Here is a 20,927-nt window from a genome sequence, read left to right as displayed (position 1 = left end):
TTATATGCCGTTATTCGGATATTTTTGGGACTCTTTTTGGACTTTTGTCTGACTTTTCAGGGACATTTTTCAAACTTATTTTCGGTCTTTTTCTGAATTTTTTTGAACATTTTTTACTTTTTTCTGCTGTTTTTCTGCCATTTTTCCAACCTTTTTCCGACAGTTTTTCAACATTTTGTCCAACTTTTTTCAGACGATTTTACTTCAGTAAATGTTTTAGTGCATCCATACTTACCTGAGTAAATTTACTTATTTACTTTTCGTGAGAAAAACAGACTCAACTGGTCCCTTAAATATATTTAAATATATTGTATAATATACTAACATGAGAGAGACACATGGGTAGGTCATGGGGGGAAGATGTTGCCCTAGTTAAGATGGATAGGTGGATAGGTCAGGTTCAGGTAGAGGGGGCAGGGAGAGCAGGTGTGAGGAAGAGGAGGAAGACGAAAGAAGCTGGAGAGACGAAGGCCTACAGAAGGAGGCTGGGTCACTGGTCTTGAGGTTTGGGGTATAACGCATGCGCAGTGTAAATGAAGCTGCGGTCCTGCGTTGTGATTGGCTCAATTTCGGCGAGTGCAGGCGAGATTCTACTGCGCATGCGCTATATCCCTAGGATATGACGCATTGATGACGCGTGACCTAGCCTCCTTTCTATAGGCCTTGGGAGAGACGCTCCACGAACGTTACCGCCAGTTATTATCTGATTAGCTAGTTTTTGGCTACCAGCCTTTTGTTGTTTTGGTTACTCTTCCATCCCCGTGGTTAGCCGGTATGTTAGGGTAATAAAACCCGGTTCTCCGGTTCAAGTTCAGCCACCTTGTCCTCATCATTTAGCTAGCTAGCCGTGCTACGGAGCTGCTAGTCTGGTGTCAGAAGATGGATTCCCGCGTCTCCTCTCCCGCCACTACAGCTGGCTACTACCGGAGGAACGGTACGTGAAAACAGCTCACTCACTGCTGACTGACGTCCCCGCTGGGGTGACAAACCGCCGGACCATGCTGCTCAAATGTAAACAAACCAACCACACTGACTTTTTTTATTTTTTTTTTATTATTTCAAAATGACAGTATCCATAGTAACAGCAGAAAACATTAAAAACATTTACATACAGAAGAAGCATAGCGAAAACATAAACAAAGAGCTGTGCCAAACATAAAAGGACAACAGAAATGAAACAAAACGTAAAATAAAAAAAACACAATAAAAATAAATAAATATTAATAAAAAAGGACCACGCGAGAGTATGACAATAATGTCACTTAAAAACATTAAAGATATTACATACATTCATTGTTTTCATTGCTTTTTTATTTTGTGAGGAAGAAACTGTTGACAGATATAATTCCATTTCTTTCATAAATACAAAGAAATTAGGCTTTTTTTGGGGTAGATTTTCACTTGTGAATGTGGAACTTCGCGAGAATTAAAATTAAATTAATAAGAAAGAATGCATTACTGTCTTTATCACTGTAACCCTAGCAACCAAATATAATATTTCTATAGTACAGTGCAAAATTTGAGAAAATGTTAACAAGTATAAAATTATTGACATTTTTTCCACAATTCACATGTAAATTTACAGGACCAGAATAAATGAGAATAAGTTTCAGGATATGATTCACAGAAGGAACAATTTACATCTACATGTCACTCTAACTTTTGTAAGAAATGTTTCATTGGATAGAATCTGTGGCTCAACTTAAATGACACCTCTTTTACCTGATTTGTTAGAAGGAACTTTTGCAGTAAGGACCAAACTTTCTTCCAGTCAATATCACTAACAAGATTAATGTATATATATATATATATATATATAAATAATAATAAGTCAATATCACTAACAAGATTACTCCAATAAAATGTTGCTGCCAGATTAACCGCACACTGACCTGCATCGGCCAATCAGTCAGCGATGACGTCACCACTCTGACAGCTCCCTGAAGGTAAAACAGGTGGCCAATCCTCATAGATATTTTATTTGGAATAATAAGGATATCTTGTATAAAAATAAATCATTGTTTTATCTCTCATTAGTTGACAATGGAATTTTGTTAGTTGGTCAATTGGTAAATAATAATAATGGTCTGTTGATGTCATATTCAGAATTTCTTCAAAGATTTAAAGGGACTGTTTGTAAGAATCAGAATTGCTTGTTAACAGCAACACCTGTGACACCCAGAGCTCCTCTGGTGGGCCCTGCAGGACTAACATGAGAGAGACACATCGGGAGTTCATGGAGGGGAAGATGTAGCCCGAGATAAGCTGGATAGGTCAGGTTCAGGAAGAGGGGAGGAGGCAGGGAGAGCAAAGCAGGTGGGAGGAAGAGGAAGGAAGACGAAGGAAGCTGGAGAGACGCGCCACAAACATTACGTCAGTTTAGCTAGTTAAGACGTGGTTCTCCGGTTAAAGTACAGCCACCTTGTCCTCATCATTTAGCTAGCCAGATGTGCTACGGAGCCGCGAGCGCTACAACATAAACATTTATCCCTTTTATTCGTTAAGTTGCTGTTTCTACAAACAGATCCGAATATTCACAGTTTGTATTAAAATGACTGTTTCATAAAGTTTATGTGGAAAAAATAGAAAATCTCCACACACACCCACACATACACACACGCACACACCCACACACACACACACACACACACACACACACACGCACACACACACACACACCCACACACACACACACACACACACACACACCCACACGCACACCCACACGCACACACCCACACACACACACGCACACACACGCACACACCCACACACACGCACACACACACACACACACACCCACACACACACACACCCACACACACACCCACACGCACACACCCACACACACGCACACACACACACGCACACACACGGTGTTCAGCCTGGTACAACAGTAAACAATAAGACAAAAGCTTGTCTGTCCTCTTCAGTCTGATCAGACTCACATCGCTGCTGTCCTCAGTCTCACAGCAACACCAGGACTGTACAGGACTCTACAGAACTCTAAAGGACTCTACAGGACTCTACAGGACTCTAATGGACTCTAATGGACTCTACAGGACTCTAAACAACTCTAAAGGACTCTACAGGACTCTAATTGACTCTACAGGACTCTACAGGATTCTCCAGGACCCTCCAGGACTCTACAGGACTCTCCAGGAAGCTACAGGACTCTAAAGGACTCTACAGGACTCTACAGAACTCTACAGGACTCTACAGAATTCAACCGGACTCTAAAGGACTCTACAGGACTCTACAGAACTCTACAGGACTTTACAGGACTCTACGGGACTCTACAGAACTCTACAGGACTCTACAGAATTCAACCGGACTCTAAAGGACTCTACAGAACTTTACAGAACTCTAAAGGACTCTACAGGACTCTACAGAACTCTACCGGACTCTACAGGACTCTTAAGGACTCTTAAGGACTCTTAAGGACTCTAAAAGATTGTACAGGAGTCTAAAGGACTCTACAGGACTTTACAGGACTCTGCAGAACTCTAAAGGACTCTGCAGGACTCTACAGGACTCTCCACGACTGTACAGGACTCTACTGGAGTCTGCGGGACTCTCCAGGATTCGCGGGACTCTCCAGGACTCCCCGGCACTCCCTAGGACTCTCCAGGACTCTCCAGGAAGCTACAGGACTCTGCAGGACTCTACAGGACTCTGCAGGACTCTACGGGACTCTAAAGGACTCTCCAGGACTCTCCAGGACTCTGCGGGACTCTCCAGGACTCCCCAGGACCTCCAAGGACTCCCCAGGACCCCCAAGGACTCTCTAGGACCATGGACGCTAAGGAGCTGGCTTATCTCAGGAAAAAGGTGAATAATGATGACAGATTAGTGTTTTTACTGGTTTTACTGGTTTTACTGGTCAGACATGATGGAAGTACACTGTAGAAGTACTTTATGCTCCTTTATACTTTGTACTACTGCAGTACTTTTATCTGACGGACTGATGAACAGAGTATTTAATTTAAAACATGACGATTAAATCAGGACGATGGCTACAACAACAACACAACACTCCTGGTACACACTACACACTACACACTGTTCACTGCACATTATACAGTGTAGTGTTACGAAGTGTCATGAAGAGTCATGAGCGCCACAGAGCAGAGAGATGACGTAGTGTAGTGTGTAGTCTTATGAAGTGTAATGAAGTGTTATGACCGCCACAGAGCAGAGATAATGTAGTGTGTTGTGTGTACAGTGTGTAGTGTTATGAAGTGTTATGAAGTGTTATGAGCGCCACAGAGCAGAGATAATGTAGTGTTATGAAGTGTTATGAAGTGTTATGAGCGCCACAGAGCAGAGAGATGACGTAGTGTGTTGTGTTGTGTAGTGTAGTGGTAGTGTGTAGCGTTATGAAGTGTTATGACCAACACAGAGCAGAGAGATGACGTAGTGTGTTGTGTGTACAGTGTGTAGTGTTATGAAGTGTTATGAAGTGTTATGACCGCCACAGAGCAGAGATAATGTAGTGTTATGAAGTGTTATGAAGTGTTATGAGCGCCACAGAGCAGAGAGATGACGTAGTGTGTTGTGTTGTGTAGTGTAGTGGTAGTGTGTAGCGTTATGAAGTGTTATGACCAACACAGAGCAGAGAGATGACGCAACCAAACGTCGTTATAACAAAATTAGATTTATTATGTCTGTGGTGGGAGAAGTACTCAGATCCTTTAAAAGTAGCAGTACAACAATGTAAAAATACTGCATTACAAGTTATAGGTACAGATCGGTATCTGTTGTTTATGTGTTGATTTTATTTAGACTTCATAGTGATAAATAAAAAAATACTTAAATGAAGTAAATAAATAAAAAATAAATAAAACTACAAACAAGTCAAAAAAAATAAAAATAAAACTACAAACAAGTCAAATAAAGCATGAATAAAACTACAAGCAAATAAAAGAAAATATAACTAAAAACAAATAAATAAAATATAAATATAAAACAAATAAAATAAAACATAAATAAAACATAAAACAAATAAAAGAACTCATAAATAAAACTACAAACAAATAAAAGAACTCCTAAATAAAATTACAAACAGATAAACATAAATAAAAGCAGGAATAAAGCCCGTTGTTGATGTAAATTGAGTTGATTGTAAATAGAGTTCCAGCGTCTGCCGTTCGCCTCCACTCAGCGGTCACTCCGGGTACTACACCCTGCCGCCGGAGGGAACAGCGCCACCCTGCCGTTCGCCTCCACTCAGCGGTCACTCCCGGTACTACGCCATGCAGAGCTCCACTGGTTTAAACGGTTTGTTGTTCAGCATCTCTTCAGCCGCTCCGGCTCGAGCTCGGACTGACTGCGCATGCGCAATGAGATGAATGGCCGCTGCACCTGACGGCCCACCAGGAAGTGAGAAGTGAGGCGGACAAATCCTCGTTCCGTTAATCCTCTGCTCGGTTCGGTAAACTGGAGGACAGTAGTATGCCCAGCGGACCGGAGCGTTCAGGCTGACCGTCGGGACCGTCTCCGCTCCGGGCTCGGCCTCAGGGATCAGGCTGTAGAGAGGTAGAGAGGCCGGGACCGACCGTCTGCTGCCCGCCTCAGAGGCTCTAAACCCGGCTACTGCTGAGCTGAAGCTCCGAGAGGCTCCGAGAGGCTCCGGGACCGTCCACCCTGACTGCAATGGGATGCTGCGGTAGCGCGGAGGTAAGACCAGCCCCTGGTACCGGTTCGGTTCGGCCCAGTTCGGTACCGTCCACGCTCCGGTGCCCTTCAGCGGAGCACCGGACCGTGGTTCTGGTTCCGTGGTGACCGTGAAAGGGAGAGCGGGTCCCGGGCAGCAGAGCGGGCCGAGCTGGGATTAGAGCCAGCAGCTGTAATCCAATTAACGGGTAACGGTTAACGGTTAACGGGACTGTATGTGTGATGTGATTAGTGGTGAGACCCGGGCCTGAGATGGGTGGGTGGAACCCGGTCCCGGTTCTGGAGGCCCGATGTGTGTTCCCGGTGTGTGACCCGTTGTGTGTGTTTGTGTGTTTCAGAGGACAAAGAGAGAATGGAAACCGCTGGTGGACCGGAGCTGCACCGACCTGCCCTGGTTCCTGCTCTTCACCGTCTTCTGCGTCGGCATGGTAACCGACCGACCGACCGACCGGGTCGAACCGGAGCCGCCGAGCTCCGATCACCATCACCTATACATACATATGTACATATATACAGAGCATATTTAATATTAATAATAATAATAATAATAACAATAATAACAGCACCATCACCCGTTATTATTAATAATGATAATAATTATAACATCACCATCATCTGTTATATACAGAGAATATTTAATATTATTATTATTATTATTATTAATAATAATAACATCACCATCTTTTATATATATAGAGAGAATATTTAATATTTATAATAATAATAACATTACCATCTGTTATATAGAGCGAGAATATTTAATATTTAATATCATTATTATTAATAACATCACCATCATCTGTTATATAGAGAATATTTAATATTTATTAATAATAATAAAAAATAACATTACATCATCTGTTATATACAGAGAGAATATTTAATATTTAATATCATTCTTATTATTAATAACATCCCCACCATCTGTTATATATAAAGAATATTTAATATTTATTATTATTAATAATAATAATAACATCACCATCATCTTATATATAGAGAGAATATTTATTATTATTAATAATAATAATAACATCACAATCTGTTATATATATATATAGAGAATATTTATTATTATTAATAATAATAATAATAACAGCACATCACCATCATCTGTTACATATAGAGAGAATACTTAATATTTATTATTATTATTATTATTGACATCACCATCATCTGTTATATATAGAGAGAATATTTAATATTTATTATTATTTAAAATAAAATAATAACATTACCATCATCTGTTATATAGAGAGAGAATATTTAATATTATTATTATTATTATTAATAACATCACCATCATCTGTTATATATAAAGAATATTTATTATTATTAATAATAATAATAATAATAATAATAATAATAACATCACCATCATCTTATATATAGAGAGAATATTTATTAATAATAATAATAATAATAATAATAATAACATCACAATCTGTTATATATAGAGAATATTTATTATTAATAATAATAATAATAATAACAGCACATCACCATCATCTGTTACATATAGAGAGAATACTTAATATTATTATTATTATTATTATTATTATTGACATCACCATCATCTGTTATATATAGAGAATATTTAATATTTATTATTTAAAATAAAATAATAACATTACCATCATCTGTTATATAGAGAGAATATTTAATATCATTATTATTATTAATAACATCACCATCATCTGTTATAAATAGAGAATATTTAATATTTATTATTAATAATAATAACATCACATCACCATCATCTGTTACATATAGAGAGAATATTTATTATTATTAATAATAATAATAATAATAATAATAATAATAATAACATCACCACAATCTGTTACATATATAGAGAGAATATTTATTATTATTAATAATAATAATAACAGCACATCACCATCATCTGTTACATATAGAGAGAATATTTTATTATTATTATTATTATTAACATCACCATCATCTGTTATATATAGAGAATATTTATTATTATTATTATTATTAATAACATCACCATCATCTGTTATATATAGAGAGAATATATAATATTTGTTATTATTTATAATAATAACATCACCGCCATCGGTTATATATAGAATATTTATTATTAATAATAATAATAATAATAATAATAATAATAATAATAACAGCACATCATCATCATCTGTTATATATAGAGAATATTTTATTATTATTATTAATAATAATAATAACAACACACCACCATCATCTTATACATATATACTGTATATAGAATATTTAATAACAATAATAACATCATCATATCTGTTATATATATTGAATATTTATTATTATTATTATTTTTAATAATACAGTCTCTCTCTATCCTGCAGGGCAGCATCTGCGGCTTCACCATCGTCACCGGCGGTGCCGCTCGCCTCGTCTTCGGATACGACAGCTACGGCAACACGTGTGGTCAACGCAACGAGCTGATCGAAGGCGTCCGGCTGAGCGGCCTCGACCACACCGACAGGAAGTAGGTTATATATGTATTGTCCTCTGTACTTTGTACTACTGCAGTACTTTTAGTGTACTACTGCAGTACTTTTAGTGTACTACTATGGTACCTTTAATGTGCTACTGTGGTACCTTTTAATGTGTTACTGTGGTAGCTTTAATGTGCTGTACTTTGAGTGTACTACTGCAGTACTTTTAGTGTATTACTGCAGTACCCTTAGTGTACTACTGTGGTACCTTTAATGTACTACTGCAGTACTTTCAGTGTATTACTGCGGTACTTTTAGTGTATTACTGGGGTACTTTTAGTGTACAACTGTGGTACCTTTAGTCTATTACTGCGGTACTTTCAGTGTACTACTGCGGTACTTTTAGTGTACACCTGCGGTACTTCTAGTTTACTACTGCCGTACTTTTAGTGTATTACTGTGGTATTTTGTAGTGTATTACTGTGGTATTTTGTAGTGTATTTCTGTGGTACTTTTTAGTGAATTACTGTGGTGTTTTGTAGTGTATTACTGTGGTATTTTGTAGTGTATTTCTGTGGTACTTTTTAGTGAATTACTGTGGTGTTTTGTAGTGTATTACTGTGGTAGTTTTCAGTGTATTACTGTGGTGTTTTTTTAGAGTATTACTGTGGTATTCTTTAGTGTATTACTGCAGTATTTTGTAGTGTATTACTGTGGTATTTTTTAGTGTATAATGTTGGTAGTTTTTAGTGTATTACTTTGGTGGTTTTGGGCTGCACAGTGGTGCAGTGGTTAGCACTGGCGCCTCACAGCTAGAGGGTTGCAGGTTCAAATCTGGCTTGGGGCCCTTCTGTGTGGAGTTTGCATGTTCTCCCCGTGTTAGGGTGGGTTTTCTCCGGGTACTCCGGTTTCCTCCCACAGTCCAAAGACATGCAGGTTAGGTTAATTGTTGACTCTAAATTGCCCGTAGGTGTGAATGTGAGTGTGAATGGTTGTCTGTCTCTATGTGTCAGCCCTGTGATGGACTGGCGACCTGTCCACGGTGTACCCCGCCTTCGCCCAATGTCAGCTGGGATCGGCTCCAGCCCCCCCGCGACCCCTAACGGGATAAGCGGTTGCAGATGAGGAGGACTTTGGTGGTTTTAGTGTATTACTGTTGTATATTTCACTGTATTACTGGGGTATTTTGTAGTGTATTACTGTAGTATTTTTAGCGTATTACTCTGTGTCTCCTGCAGGTTCGTCTTCTTCCTGGACCCCTGTAACGTGGACATTGTCCAGAGGAAGATCCGGTCTCTGGCGCTGTGTGTGTCTCTGTGTCCCCCTGAGGAACTGAAGACCTACCAGGACCTCAAGAGGTTCGCCATGCTCAACGGTGAGCTCATCACGCTGTCACATGACTCACCTGGTCACACAGAGAGAGGCTGGGGCTGATGGGAAATGTAGTCTATAGGAAAGACTCTATGGAAAGTCCCTGAGGTCCAGATATCAACGTATTCTGACCGCCGTGTCACATGACATCACATCGCTGTCATTCTGCTGTCAATCAGTGCATCCAGCCACGTGGACCAGAATCACGTCAATACATCAACTGTGGTTGCTCCGGACCAGTCAGGTGACCAGGACGGTCCGGGTTCCCGTCCCTGTGGTAACCAGGACATGTTGACAGAGAACGCACTGACTGGTCCGGACGCTCGCTGTCACGTCATGATGATGATTTAATGTCTGCGTGTGAGCTGACACACCATCACCGTACAGTTCTGAGCACGCTCAGAGTACAGTAACAAAGGCAGTGTTCAGCCAGCTGTGGTGTTGGTGCCACTTGTCTCCGTTTGTCCTCCGCTACGGAGCTCTGACGCTGTTCACGGTGATGAATGGAGGCTCTGTTGTTTCTCTTATTCTGTCCACCCTGATGTAGTCAGTTGGTTAATATGAAGCTAGAGCCAGCAGCTGCTTAGCTTAGCTTAGCATAAAGACTCTCAGCTGAGACTCCGGCCAGGCTAGCTGTTTCCCCTTGTTTTCAGTCTCTATGCTAAGCTAAGCTAACAAGCTGAGACTTGTGTCGAATGAAGATGATGATGATGAAGATGATGACCTCATCACACCTGTCTCTCTGTGTTTCTCTGTTTCAGGTTCAGAGTTGTGTTCCTACGAGTTAGCAGGTCATAAATATCCGGGTCTACCTGAGAGGTTCTCCAAATGTCCCAAACTTCCTGTTCCACCCAGGTACGTCCACCGCTCCCTGGAAGGTCTGTAGGTCCACAGGTCTACGGGACGCGTCCTTCAAACAGTCTACGGGACACCGTCTTGGTTTTTGTCCGTCGCCATTTTTGTTTTTGGCCGTCGCCATCGCCATCTTGTTTTTTGTCCATCACCATCTTGGTTTTTGACCATCAACATCTTGTTTCTGATTTAACCTCTGTCTAACCTCTTTAACCTCTTTAACATCTTACCTCTCTGACCTCTAACCTCTGACCTCTAACCTCTGTGCCTTCTCAGTAAGCCATTGCCGGTGTTTAACCGCTGCACTCCGGTGGATATTTCCTGCTATGCGAAGTTTGCGGAGGCGGTCGTGACGTTTGTGGGTGATAACAGCGTTCTGCACCGACTGATCGCCGGTGTCGCCGCCAGTAAAGAGATCATCATCGGACTGTGTGTACTCGCTCTGGGTGAGAACCTTAAATCACTTCACAATCTTCTCTATCATGTTATATATTATATATTTATATATATATATCTGTGACCTCTGACCTCTGACCCCTGTCTGTCAGTCCTCTCGATGATCCTCATGGTGATCATTCGTTACATCTCAGCCGTCCTTGTCTGGATCCTCACCGGGCTGGTCGTCCTCGGATCCCTCGGTGAAGTCACTTCCTGTTTTCACTGCTGAAATGTTAATCTGGTTTCACTCCAGTTTCTAATGAACGTTTCTTCATGTTGTCTCAGCGGGGACCAGCGTCCTCTGGTGGCTCTACATTGACCACCGGCTCTACGGAAACGACACCACCACTAAAGTGAAGGAGGAGGTGGAGGTCGTCAGAGACAGCGGACAGGCGCTGCTCGTCTACGCCGCCGCTGCCACCGTCTTCACCGTACGAATATCTGCTGTTACTAACATGATTGTCCTTATTTGCTAAAGAACCACAGTGAGGTTTGGTGACATGGAGGAGAAGCACCTGGTGTACAGGTGTTCCTAGTAAAGAGGACACTGAGCATGTTGTAAAGGTGTTCCTAATAATGAGGTGCCTGTCGTGGCGGCAACCTAAGAACCTGCTGGTGGACACAAGCTGAAGAAGGAGCCCTTTCAGGCTTGGTTGGCCTGGGGGTCCCCGGAAACAGCAGACGGGTACCGGTTGGCCAGAAGGGCTGCGGCTGCGGCGGTCGAGTTCGGGGAGCTTCGGTTGCCCTCAAGGAAGTTCTGGCAAACCGTTAGACGACTCAGAAAGAGAAAGCAGGGATTCACTCAGGCTGTGTTCAGCAAGGGAGGAGAACTGCTGACCCGGACTGGGGATATCGTTGAGCGGTTGAAAGAGCCCTTCGAGGAGCTCCTGAACCCGACCAACACGTCCTACGTAGAGGAGGCTGAGTTTGAAGACTCGGGGGAAGGCTTGTCCATATCCTTGGCAGAGGTCGCTGAGGTAGTCATAAAGCTCCTCGGCAGCAAGACGCTGGGGGTGGATGAGATTCACCCTGAGATGCTGAAGGCTCTGTACATTGTTGGACATTGTTGGGCTGTCTTGGCTGACACGCCTCTTCAGTGTCGCTTGGAGGTCGAGGACAGTACCTGTGGAATGGCAGACCGGGGTGGTAGTTCCCATTTTTAAAAAGGGGGACCGGAGGGTGTGCTACAACTATCGGGGTATCACACTGCTCAGCCTGCCCGTGAAAGTTTATTCTAGGGTGCTGGAAAGGAGACTCCGACCGATTGTTGAACCTCAGATCCAGGAGAAACAATGTGGATTCCATCCTGGCCGTGGAACAGTGGACCAGCTCTTTACCCTTGCAGGGCTCTTGGAGGGGTCATGGGAGTTTGCCCATCCAGTCTACATGTGTTTTGTTGACTTGGAGAAGGCTTACAACCGTGTCCCCCGGGGAGTCCTGTGGAGGGTACTGCAGGAATATGGGGTACCGGGGTCGTTGTTACGAGCCATCCGGTCCTTGTATAACCAGAGTGAGAGCTGTGTCTGCATACTCGGCACAAAGTCAAACACGTTTCCGGTGGGTGTTGGCCCTCCGCCAGGATTGTCCCTCGTCACCTATCCTGTTTGTGTTTTTCACGGACAGGATTTCAAGGTGCAGCCGGGGTGAGGAGAGTGTCCGGTTCGGGGACCTCAGAATGTGTCTCTGCTCTTTGCAGATGATGTGACCTTCAGAACGCACTGGGGCGGTTTGCATGCGAGTGTGAAGTGGTCGGGATGAGAGTCAGTACCTCCAAGGCTGAGGCCATGGTTCTCTGCCGGAAACCGGTGGACTGCTCTCTCCGGGTGGAGAGTGAGTCACTGCCCCAAGTGAGGGAGTTCAAGTATCTCGGGGTCTTGTTCACCAGTGAGGGTCAAATGGAGCGGGAGATGGACAGGCGGTTCGGTGCGGCGTCTGCCGTTATGCAGGCGCTTTACCGGACCGTTGTGTTGAAGAGGGAGCTGAGCCGGAAAGCAAAGCTCTGGATTTACCGGTCCACCTACGTTCCAACCCTCACCTATGGTCATCAGCTTTGGGTGGTGACCGAAAGAATGAGATCGCGGATACAAGCATTTGAAATGAGTTTCCTTCGTAGGGTGGCTGGACTCAGCCTTAGAGATAGGGTGAGGAGCGCAGACATCCGGAGGGAGCTCGGAGTCAAGATGCTGCTCCTTCACCTCTAAAGGGACAAGCGGAGGTGGTTCAACATCTGATCAGGATCCTCCTGGACGCCTCCCTTTGGAGGTTTTCCTCCTGGTAAGAGGCCCCAGGGTAGACCCAGAACAAGTGTTGTCTTTGTAGCAGAACAATGGAGAGAGAAACAGAGAAAGTAAATATTCAGGCTGATGAGGGTGTAGAGGCACTCCTCCAAACTTCAGGAAGGAATTTCAACGTGACAGAGTTTAATATCCCGTCTGTCAGTTCCCACCAACTCTCTGGAGATCGTAATCTCTCTGTAACTGTGTGGCTATCAGACCTTTGTCAACAGGAGGCTCATTATCATAGAAAGGAGGCGATTTAGCTCCAAATATCTGAATGTTACCTCTTTAAATTGGTGCAGACATCAAAGGAGCAGCTAGACGCCGTTTGCTTGTCAGCTCATTAACACCCTTTGCACACCGGTGGTGATTATTTTCGTAATAATTTTTTTCGGAGCGAGGTTGATTTTTCGGAGCTTTTGCTCCGAGAAAAAAGTCATCAACCGATCAGGTTGTGTTGAATGGGTTGAGCTGCGTCAACATGGGAGATCCGTAGTCCGAACCTGGATAGCAAACTTTATTACTCCTTTCAACCTTGACAACGGCAGCGCAGACCACTCCTTCCCTTCTCACCTTTCACAATTAAAGCCCTAGATATTTAATATTCACAGACGAGTGTTTCACTCAAAGCTTAAAGCTTTGTTTATACTTGCGCGAGACGCCATGGAGACGTAGATGGTGGGCGCACTACCAGCATGCATAAAGGCGTTTATGCTCAGCACGTTCGTTACAATATGCTCCGAAACGCCAGGAGGCGTACAGAGGCCCCGTTCATTCCTATGAGAGTTGCTCAGTGGAGCATGAAGCCAAAATGGCTCGACTTCCGACTGGAAAAGTTCCCGAATCTTCCTGCGATCTTCCTCATCCATTGGGCCCATGGAGCGTGACTCGGTCACGGTGTCACAACGTCGGCGCTCTTCCTGGGTGCTTGGTCTTACCTTGAAGGCGCCCATGTTGAAATGAAAAAATTTAACTATGCGCAGTCGACGCATAGTTACAAAAATTCAGAGGTGCACGACAGAGCATCGCGACAACTTGCGGAGCCTTCGTGCACCACGTGAAAGCCGCGATGACGTAATTTTCTGCCGCGCGCACCTCGCGCCGGCTTCACTACGAGGCCATAAACCAGGATTTAAGCGGTGCTTTTCAACCTCTGAGGTGCTCTGAGAATTACACGGTTTCTTTTTGTATTATTTGTGCAGCTGCAGAGTCCGTCAGTGTCCACTTTATTAGGAACACCTGTACAACACTGAGCTCAGAGGTATTGATGGTGTAGGTTACCTTGTAGTCCAACAGATGGAGTTGATCTGATGAACCATCAGTAAACTAATTAAACTACTCTTGTTGATGATGTGAACAGACTGATCCTGTAAAGAGGACCTACAGTATGATGCTTATTTCCAGGTTCCTACTAGAACATGTTTACATGCTGTAATGTTTGTTAGATGCTTTAATGCTGCAGCCTTCCTCTCTACTGAAGGAACATTAGGTTGTGTTTAACAGCGTGCGGTGGAACATTAGGTCGTGTTTAACAGCATGCAGTGAAACATTGGGTCATGTTTAACGGCTTGCGGTAGAACATTAGGTCGTGTTTAACAGCCTACGGTGGATTCTTCACCGTTTCCTGTTTTCAGATCATCCTGCTGCTGCTGATGCTGTTCATGAGGAAACGAGTGGCGCTGACCATCGCTCTGTTCCACGTGGCGGGGAAAGTCTTCATCCACCTCCCGCTCCTCACCCTGCAGCCCTTTGTCACCTTCCTCGCCCTCCTGCTCTTCTGGATCTACTGGATCTTGGTCCTGCTCTTCCTGGGAACCAGCGGTCAGTTTCACTCTGGGTTTTATCGGATACAGCAGCTTCATTTTTCGTCAGTAAAACTGTCCAGAAATAGAAAATATGTTTTAGCTTCTTTATTCTGAGCTGATGTTTGATTATAAACACAAACAGAAATCATAGAAAACAGATTCATCCATTATCTGTAACCTCTTATCCTGTTCAGGGTGGCGGGGATGAAGGGCGGGGTACACCCTGGACAGGTCGCCAGACTATCACAGGGCTGACACATAGAGACAGACAACCATTCACACTCACAGTCACACCTACGGGACATTTAGAGTCAACAATCAACCTAACCTGCATGTCTTTGGACTTTTGGGGGAAACCTGAGAACCCGGAATAAACCCACGCTAACCTGCATGTCTTTGGACTGTGGGGGGAAACAGGAGAACCCGGGGTAAACCCATGCTAACCTGCATGTCTTTGGACTGTGGGAGGAAACAGGAGAACCCGGAGTAAACCCACACTAACCTGCATGTCTTTGGACTGTGGGGGGAAACAGGAGAACCCGGGGGAAACCCATGCTAACCTGCATGTCTTTGGACTGTGGGAGGAAACCGGAGAACCTGGAGTAAACTCACACTACCCTGCACTTCTTTGGACTGTGGGAGGAAACCTGAGAACCCGGAGTAAACCCACACTAACACGGGGAGCCCTCTGCCGGTGGTCTCACAGAACAACCAGCTGGTTTAACTGGTTCTGCTCTGGAATCAATAATCAAAAATCTGAATCTGACCTGGAGTTAGAAAAACTAACAGCTGTTTGTGTTATTGATTAATCAGTCGTTGGTCAGCTGATGTCATTAAATGTCTGAAAATCAAACATCACTTAAAGAATTTATGGATTATCAGAGTTTCTATTGATCAGCTAATCAATTAATCATTAAGTTGTTCTTTAATTCCTCATTCAGCTTCTAATGGAGCCAGTGTGTAGTTTACATTCCCCAGAGCATCATGGGAACTGTAGTGTGGTCTGACATGTGACAAAGGGGTATGTGTGTTTGTGGTTCTGCAGGGAACCCAGTCCAGAACGAGGAGACGGATCTGACAGAGTTCAGACTGACGGGTCCTCTGCAGTACCTGACCTGGTACCACGCTGTGGGTCTGGTCTGGATCACAGAGTTCATCCTGGCCTGCCAGCAGATGACCGTGGCCGGAGCCGTGGTCACCTACTACTTCACCAGGTGAGTCCACTTTACCGGGTCAGTCCATTTCACCAGGTCAGTCCACTTCAACCGGGTCAGTCCACTTCACTAGGTGATTAATTCTGATTCTAATTTCTGAGCCGTGAACCGGATTAATGTAGACTTTATGTGGACTTTGTGTTTCAGGGACAAGAACCGGCTCCCGGTGACCCCGATTCTGTCCTCCATCCTGAGGCTGGTCCGGTATCACCTGGGAACGGTCGCTAAGGGAGCCTTCATCATCACCCTGGTCAAGATCCCTCGACTCATCCTCATGTACATCCACAACCAGCTGAAAGGAAAGGTACAAAACTTTATTAACAACCAGCTGAAAGGTACAAAACTTTATTAACAACCAGCTGAAAGGAAAGGTACAAAACTTTATTAACAAGTTACAAAACTTTATTAACAACCAGTTGAAAGTACAAAACTTTATTAACAAGGAAAAAACTTTATTTACATCCAGCTCAAAGGAAAAGTATAAAACTTTACCTAGTCTGATTATTGATGTGATTATTGATCTGATGATGTCGTTGTGTGTCTCAGGAGAATGCGTGTGCTCGCTGCCTGCTGAAAACTTGTATCTGCTGTCTGTGGTGTTTGGAGAAGTGCCTCAACTATCTCAATCAGGTAACAGACCAACCGACCGCTCATCTCCTCTAACTCTTCTTCTGGTTTTTATCGTGGCGGTCTCACCTGTGGTTTGATTTCCCAGAATGCATATGCAGCCACAGCCATCAACAGCACCAGTTTCTGCACGTCTGCACGTGACGCCTTCGTGATCCTGGTGGAAAACGCTCTGCGCGTCGCCACAATCAACGCCATTGGAGATTTCGTGCTCTTCCTGGGGAAGGTGAGCTGAATCTGGATCTGACTGGTCTGAGCTGGTTCGGGTCCCAGTGACCAAGTAAAGAACCCGACTGACTGTTCTGTTAGTGCCCCCTACAGGCTGCAGAGTTCATTACAAACATCCTGATGATGTGAAAAATGACCAAAATATCTGAGAAAAATATGAAAAATATTAGTGAAACGTAGCTGCAATAAAAATAAAAATGTCATTTAATTATTAGTAAAATATGTGAAAATTATTAGTGAAAAATATCCAAAAATATGAGAAATGTCAAAAAAATATTGCTAAAAATTGAGGAAGAATTTTTCTTGTTTCTTTGACATTTATATGAATATTTTCCTCAAATCAAAATGTTAAAATTAATAATTTAAGTCTCTCTCATTCAGACCTCTGACCTATTCTGCATGAATGTTTCCTCAGATCCTGATCGTAACAACGACAGCGTTCGCCGGCGTCCTCCTCCTGAACTACCAGCGGGATTATGCCGAATGGCTGCTGCCGCTGATCATCGTGTGTCTCTTCTCCTTCCTGGTGGCTCACTGCTTCCTGTCCATCTTTGAGATCGTGGTGGACGTCCTCTTCCTCTGCTTCGCCATCGACACCAAGTACAACGACGGCACTCCGGGGAAGGAGTTCTTCATGGACAAAGCTCTGATGGTGAGAACACAAAGTCATATCCTGTTGTTGATGTCAGGTCATGTGAAGTGTTGATGTGTTTACGTTATGAATGGCTGCGACATTACTGGGCCCTACCACACTTTGTTTGGTCCGGCTTTCAGACATTTCAGTTTGATCCGAACCAAGACTGCAGGTGTGTAACCTCTCCGGATCAAACAGCCAAACTTTGGTCCAACAAAAGAGGTGGTCTCGGTCCGGATCACACTTAGCCATGGTTCGGTTCGGTTGTAGTGTAGACACACTTTTTTTGGATGGTTGCAGGAAGTTCTGTCAGGGCTGCGGGAAAAAGGACAAACAACAGAACAAAATGAGCTGCGGTAGCAGATGAAGAGACATTTGGTCTGACGACATTATAAAGAGTCAGTTGGAGAAAACTTGTCTATATTTATCTGAGAGGAGACAGACAATACGAGAGGACGGGAGAGCCCGTCTACAAACCAATGTCAAGTAATGGGAGACGCAGCTCACGTAGGTGATGACAAAAGGACGTAGGCAGTGATGACAGGATGTAGGCGGTGTCAACGGGATGTAGGCGGTGTCAACGGGATGTAGGCGGTGTCAACGGGATGTAAGCGGTGTCAACGGGATGTAGGCGGTGTCAACGGGATGTAAGCGGTGTCAACGGGATGTAGGCGGTGTCAACGGGATGTAAGCGGTGTCAACGGGATGTAAGCGGTGTCAACGGGATGTAAGCGGTGTCAACGGGATGTAGGCGGTGTCAACGGGATGTAAGCGGTGTCAACGGGATGTAAGCGGTGTCAACGGGATGTAAGCGGTGTCAACGGGATGTAAGCGGTGTCAACGGGATGTAAGCGGTGTCAACGGGATGTAGGCGGTGTCAACGGGATGTAGGCGGTGTCAACGGGATGTAGGCGGTGTCAACGGGATGTAAGCAGTGTCAACCGGACATATGTGCTATCAACGGGACGTGGGCAGTGTCGACAGGATGTATGTGGTGTCAACAGGACGTAGGTGGTGAGGACGGAACATATGTGTTTGACGACAGGACGTAGGCGATGACGACAGGATCTTCATGTTGCAGAGAATTGTGGGAGTTTGTTTGTCCTTCTGATTCTTTAATCTGGACCCCTCCCCTTGCCTCCCGCCCCTCTTCCTGACCCCTCCCCCTAAATACAGGAGTTCGTGGAGAGCAGCCGGCGGTTGGAGCGGGCTGAGCGTGGGCGGAGCCGGGTGAAGGAAGCGGTGTCGGAGGGAGCGGAGATGAAGCCCATGGTGAGTGACAGCGGAGGGGGCGTGGCCAGACGGATGAGCTCATCGTCAGACGAGGTGGGGGTGGGGCTGGACGGAGGCGGGGGAGAGTGGGAGGACCTTCAGGAGTTCCAGGTGTACTACCTGCTGGTGGGGGTGCTGGTGGACTGGGTGCTGACGGAGCAGAGCGGCTTTGTCCTCTGTCTCAGCGAGGACGTCGTCCTCTTCCTCTGCGTCTACCTGCCCACCTCCACCCTCTTCCTGTTCGTCAGCCTTCTGCAAGCGCCAAGCCCCGCCCCCTCCACCCCCTGCACCAAATCAGCCGCCGTCACCGCCGCAAGCTAACACACATGTGCTAACAGACACGTGCTAACTGATGCATGCTCACCGAGGTGCTAACAGATGTGCTAACTGACGCATGCTAACTGATGCACACTGTCCCGAGCATGCTGATTGGATGAACACTGATGCATGCTAACCTGACTCATTCCCTTCATCATCATCATCATCAACATCATCATCATCATCAAAGCTGCTTCTTCCTCAACATCTGGGATCAAATTCCTCATTGACTTTCAGTTTATTTGTAATTTATTTTTTTACTTTTGTATATTTTATATTTTAAGTTATTTTGCAGCTGTTTTTTCTGTTCGGCCTTATTTTCTCACCACGGTGCTTTCAAGGACTCCGCAGATAATCTGATAACTCGGTTACGGAGGATGCTTCAGGTTTGTGTTTACATATACATTATCTTTCTGATTCTGGTTCATTACGATATTCATTTAGATCCTGCTGCTCTTCCTTTCTTTGGGTCTGGGGGTCTTTTTTTGAGTCTAGATCAGCGGTCAGCCAACTGAGTCTCTTTAGCTCCTCCAGAGGCTCCCTGTGGATTTATAAAAATGGAAATTAATAACTGTTTTTTGTTTACATTTTCATTTTTATTTATCATTGTTGTAGGTCTATGGTACGACGATACAACGGAGTATTAGGGCCACATTGAGGAAAAATAATAAATCGGGAATTTAGAGAATTAAGTCATAATATTATAAAGTAGTAATTTTACGTGTTATTTTCTTTTTTCTTGTAGAGTTCTGACTTTATTGTGTAAATCTCAGATGTTTTTCCCCTGAATGTGGCCCTAATACTCCGTAGTACATTGTCTCTTTGGCCCTCACTGCATTAGACTTATATACTATATACTTGGACTATAAACTGTGTTACCTTCATCACAATGATCACATGTTTTGCAGCTCCAGATAGTTTTTTTGTTGTTGTTGTTTTTGCTTAAAATGGCTCTTTTGACAGTAAAGGTTGCTGACCCCTGGTCCAGGGTTTTTTTCTTTGACTCTAGGGGTCTTTCTTTTGGTCTGGGGGTCTTTTCTTTGGGTCTGGGTGTGTTGCTCCTCTTTAGGGTGGTGGGGGGTCTCGTCTCGTTGTCCCTCCACGAGGACGGGGACATAAAACTATAATAAATAATAGTCAACCACGTAGTTCAGTAGTGGACTCATGACCTCAGTGTTTCTAAAGTCCCGGTCTCACTGGTTTCACCGTCTGACTACCCACAATGCTTCACTCACCTTCATTTCCCCTCATTAACCGCCTCGCCGCCTCCGTCATGTTTGTGTGACCACGGTGACGGTGGTTTTTAACGCTGTGGCCTCGCTTCCTGTTTCAGGCTCCGGGGTCGACGTCAGCTTGACCAGAAGCGGCGGACAGAAAAGAGACATTCCAAATGTTTATTTTTACCAACGTGTAACATGTTTACTATGGTTTCACTCCAGGGAAAACAATATTTTAATAAGAAACTGTAAAAACGTAACGATGTAATCAAGCACTTTATATGGAAGCGCTGCAGATTTTAAACCGGCTGATGCATTCTTTCGTAGTGATGTCCTTTTTTATAAAAACCTCTCACACCAACTCATCGCTCACTCTTCACTTCCTAACGTTTTTTATTCTGGACACTCAAAACCTGCACCTGGACGCCATGCTTGTGATGTCATCGGAGGGTCAAGTCAAAGGTCAGCTGATCTGGTCAGGTTTGATCTGACGGGACGCACTGCGAGCAGATTGATCAATACTCAAGTCTGATTGATTAGTGATAGATATCT

General features: G+C 44.1%; 2 protein-coding genes across 12 annotated transcripts in view; one reads left to right on the top strand and one right to left on the bottom strand.

The window, feature by feature from the left end:
* The window catches only part of LOC141775815 (proteinase-activated receptor 4), a 198,136-nt gene that overhangs the window by 159,986 nt on the left and 17,223 nt on the right, over positions 1–20,927 (bottom strand). The window lies entirely within an intron of this gene.
* slc44a1b (solute carrier family 44 member 1b) lies at positions 2,896–20,736 on the top strand. 7 transcript variants are annotated; one of them, XM_074649524.1, is made up of 17 exons: positions 2,896–3,831; positions 6,015–6,104; positions 8,031–8,173; positions 9,362–9,498; positions 10,256–10,349; positions 10,623–10,792; positions 10,895–10,984; positions 11,070–11,215; positions 14,695–14,881; positions 15,911–16,079; positions 16,227–16,383; positions 16,626–16,709; positions 16,795–16,932; positions 17,350–17,586; positions 18,745–18,840; positions 19,454–19,544; positions 20,492–20,736. In XM_074649524.1, the coding sequence occupies exons 1-16, from the start codon at positions 3,796–3,798 to the stop codon at positions 19,511–19,513; spliced, it is 2,034 nt and encodes a 677-aa protein (XP_074505625.1). In that variant the 5' UTR covers positions 2,896–3,795; the 3' UTR covers positions 19,514–19,544; positions 20,492–20,736. The 7 variants fall into 7 exon arrangements, 6 of the variants coding, with proteins under 6 accessions (XP_074505625.1, XP_074505624.1, XP_074505620.1 ...); XR_012595688.1 differs by having other exon boundaries at positions 18,745–19,544; XM_074649523.1 differs by having other exon boundaries at positions 19,454–20,736.

This window comes from Sebastes fasciatus, chromosome 10 (genome assembly GCF_043250625.1).
Source record: "Sebastes fasciatus isolate fSebFas1 chromosome 10, fSebFas1.pri, whole genome shotgun sequence".
In the NCBI taxonomy this organism is placed as follows: domain Eukaryota; kingdom Metazoa; phylum Chordata; class Actinopteri; order Perciformes; family Sebastidae; genus Sebastes; species Sebastes fasciatus.
The sequence above is the reverse complement of the archived record's forward strand: the minus strand, read 5'-3'. Positions and strand labels throughout refer to the sequence as shown.